A 2,630-nucleotide genomic window follows, 5' to 3' on the forward strand; every position below is an offset into this window, starting at 1 on the left:
TCAGGAGGATTTCAGCTGACATCTGAGGCCTTCTGGGCATGTACAGGACCGATCTGCCACTTTCACACAGGGTTTTGCAAACCTCCTAACCTTACTTTTGCTACCCTTCAGTGTGGGAATCTGTAACGGGACTAAAAGGAGCCAGATAACAAAAGTTAAAGCTGGAAAAGGGACAAATTCAGTTAACAGCTTCTTTCACACACAGGTTGTTTCTAGCTTCTCAGTAGATGTTAAGGAGCTCATAACATCCTTAAGAATGGCCCTACGAGCTCCAGCCCTATGCAGCCAAGTTAGAGAGGGGTACCCAAGGGGACAGAGAAGTTGTATTTCTGAGTTTCAGCTTAACAAAGCCAAACTGAATCATCAACCCCACTTCTCTGTGAACATGTCAGGGTATGGGTTTAAACTGAGGACCTGTTAAGGGCAGGAGAGGAAGACAGAAGCTTCAGCAGCTTGAACTCACCTCTTGAGTTTCTCCTGATGTTAAAAAAAGACAGGGAGAGCTTACCCATTGCACCCTCTGTTGCATATGAGCTCCAGATGCGTGCATGCTATTTCCAGAGTCAGAGGATACAGATGGCATTAAATATGCTGGTGATCTGCTCCAGTCTAGTGAATTTTTTTTTATCTGAGATCAACACCCAAAAAAAGTATTTGAAGACTCAGCATGAAGAGGGGAAACAACAGCAATGAAAGCTATAGTTCCCATATTACCAGAACAAGGTGCAGGGCACAGATTATACCCAGTATCGTGAGCCAAAAGCCCTGACAATGGATTTGGGAGATCTTGCAGGACCTCTGGAAGAAGTAAGCAACATCCCAACATGGTGTTTTCTTCTCACATGATAGTAGGGTCTTGAAGAAGCTTTTTAAGACCCAGTCAGTTTTCCTTTTATAGCAGCCTATTTATACACTCCAAATTCAGTCACAGCTTCCACTGTACTGATTACTACAGTGCTCATTTCCTCATTCTGAATTGCACATGCATTTCTTTTCTCATTTTTTATTCTCTCCTTGTTAGATCTATTAGTCTTGCATTACCTCCCCCCCCCTTTGCTTAGCCTCTCCTCGGTTCCCTTTCTAGGGGCATTTGTCTCGTTGACAACTAAGTAATCAACAGTTCAGTTACTGTACTTCAATAAAATAAACATTTTAAGAAAAGCTTTCCATCTTTGTTCACTTTTAAACGCAAGAAGAATAGATTCAACACAGTATTTGGGCAGTGGTTCAGTATCACTCAAGTTAAAACATCCTCCTCCACTCCAAATAGACAAAAAATAAGACTTCTTAAAACTCACTGTCCTTTTACAGTACCATTTACTTACTATGTTAGTGAGTGCCTAATGGCTGCTGCTGTTTTGCTTACAGCATATGTTATCAAGTTCGCTGACCCGTAAGTCACTTGAAGACTGAAATCCGATTTACAGTTTTCCCATTTGCACTAGACATAAGTTGTGCAGCAAACTTTTAGACACTAACAATGCTTCTAAATTCACAATGCGCTTAGTCTAAAACTCCTGAGGTTAATATTTTTGCACTTGGATTGTTAATGTTTGCTAAAAACCGAAACATTCTTCAGCTGACTAAAAGCTTCACATCCTCAGAACGTAAAATCTAAATATAAATGTGGTGGGCGTATGTGGATCTTTTCTCTCTGAGGAGGCTCTGTTACAAATTTCCAATGTTTTACGCCACCGCCAAGCCTCCGCTAAGCCCTGACACCTGTTCAGAATTTTCAGTTTCTTAACCCCTTATTACACTTCCTACCATCCCCAGCAGAAGTGCAGGAAGTGGAACAGAGCTGGGTCAGCCCAGACTTGCTGTATTAATTCTCAATGGCTCCTCGGTGTCTTTTGATATTTTACATCAATAGCCACCTGACTGACAACAAACTAAATGAAGGACTCACTTCTCATCACTGATGCTCTGGTTATCAAGCAGACCCTGGAAATAAAATCTACAAACTCCACAGGAGGAACATTAAAGATAGTACTGTTAATAAGAAGTATTATTACTGATAATAATAAATGGGCTATACCAAAACAAAACAGTAAACAAATGTACTGCAGTTTTTTAAGTAATACTATGTTAAATGCATTTTTATCATTCACATTAATAATGATTTGCTATTCTTAGGTTTCATATATTTAGCAAACATTAGCAGTGCATAATGCTAGCGAACAAGAATTTTAGCATCACTGTGTAGCCACTTCCTAACATTTCTGGAAAAATTAAACCATAAGGATATATCCTAGTTAAAAGTCAATATACTCTGTTGAGACAGCACGCCTCCGTAAGAAAACCTGTTTCAAAAGACTCTTTTTCACTACAAACCACAGATACAACTCAGATTAATCACAATAAGATTTTTTACCTCATTTATTCATACAAATAAATTCAAATTCATTTTATACCCAAAATATATGATATTACAAGGATACTAGTAAATTTTTCCAGGTACTAGAGAATCTTGTATAAATGTATTTGCTCAAGTGCTTCTCTGTCAACATCCTTTTCCATATAGACATCATAGTTAAGCTGCATCTCTTCAACCCACTGGCTGAGATCTATATTTGCCTGAAAAAATAAAAACAGATCCTTAAATTAACACAGTATTGAGAAACAGCAGG

At 38.7% G+C, this 2,630-nt stretch overlaps 1 protein-coding gene across 1 annotated transcript in view; it reads right to left on the bottom strand.

Annotated features, from left to right (window-relative positions):
* Positions 1-2,374: 2,374 nt before the first annotated feature.
* LOC104540019 overlaps positions 2,375-2,630 on the bottom strand; it is a gene marked incomplete at its 5' end in the record, with an annotated part of 11,539 nt that continues 11,283 nt past the window's right edge. Inside the window, one exon of the mRNA XM_010183710.1 lies at positions 2,375-2,577. Within this exon, the coding sequence (XP_010182012.1) occupies positions 2,461-2,577 (117 nt within the window). The remainder of the gene's footprint in view (positions 2,578-2,630) is intronic.

Source organism: Mesitornis unicolor, unplaced genomic scaffold (assembly GCF_000695765.1).
Source record: "Mesitornis unicolor isolate BGI_N332 unplaced genomic scaffold, ASM69576v1 scaffold46770, whole genome shotgun sequence".
NCBI classification, from domain to species: Eukaryota; Metazoa; Chordata; class Aves; order Mesitornithiformes; family Mesitornithidae; genus Mesitornis; species Mesitornis unicolor.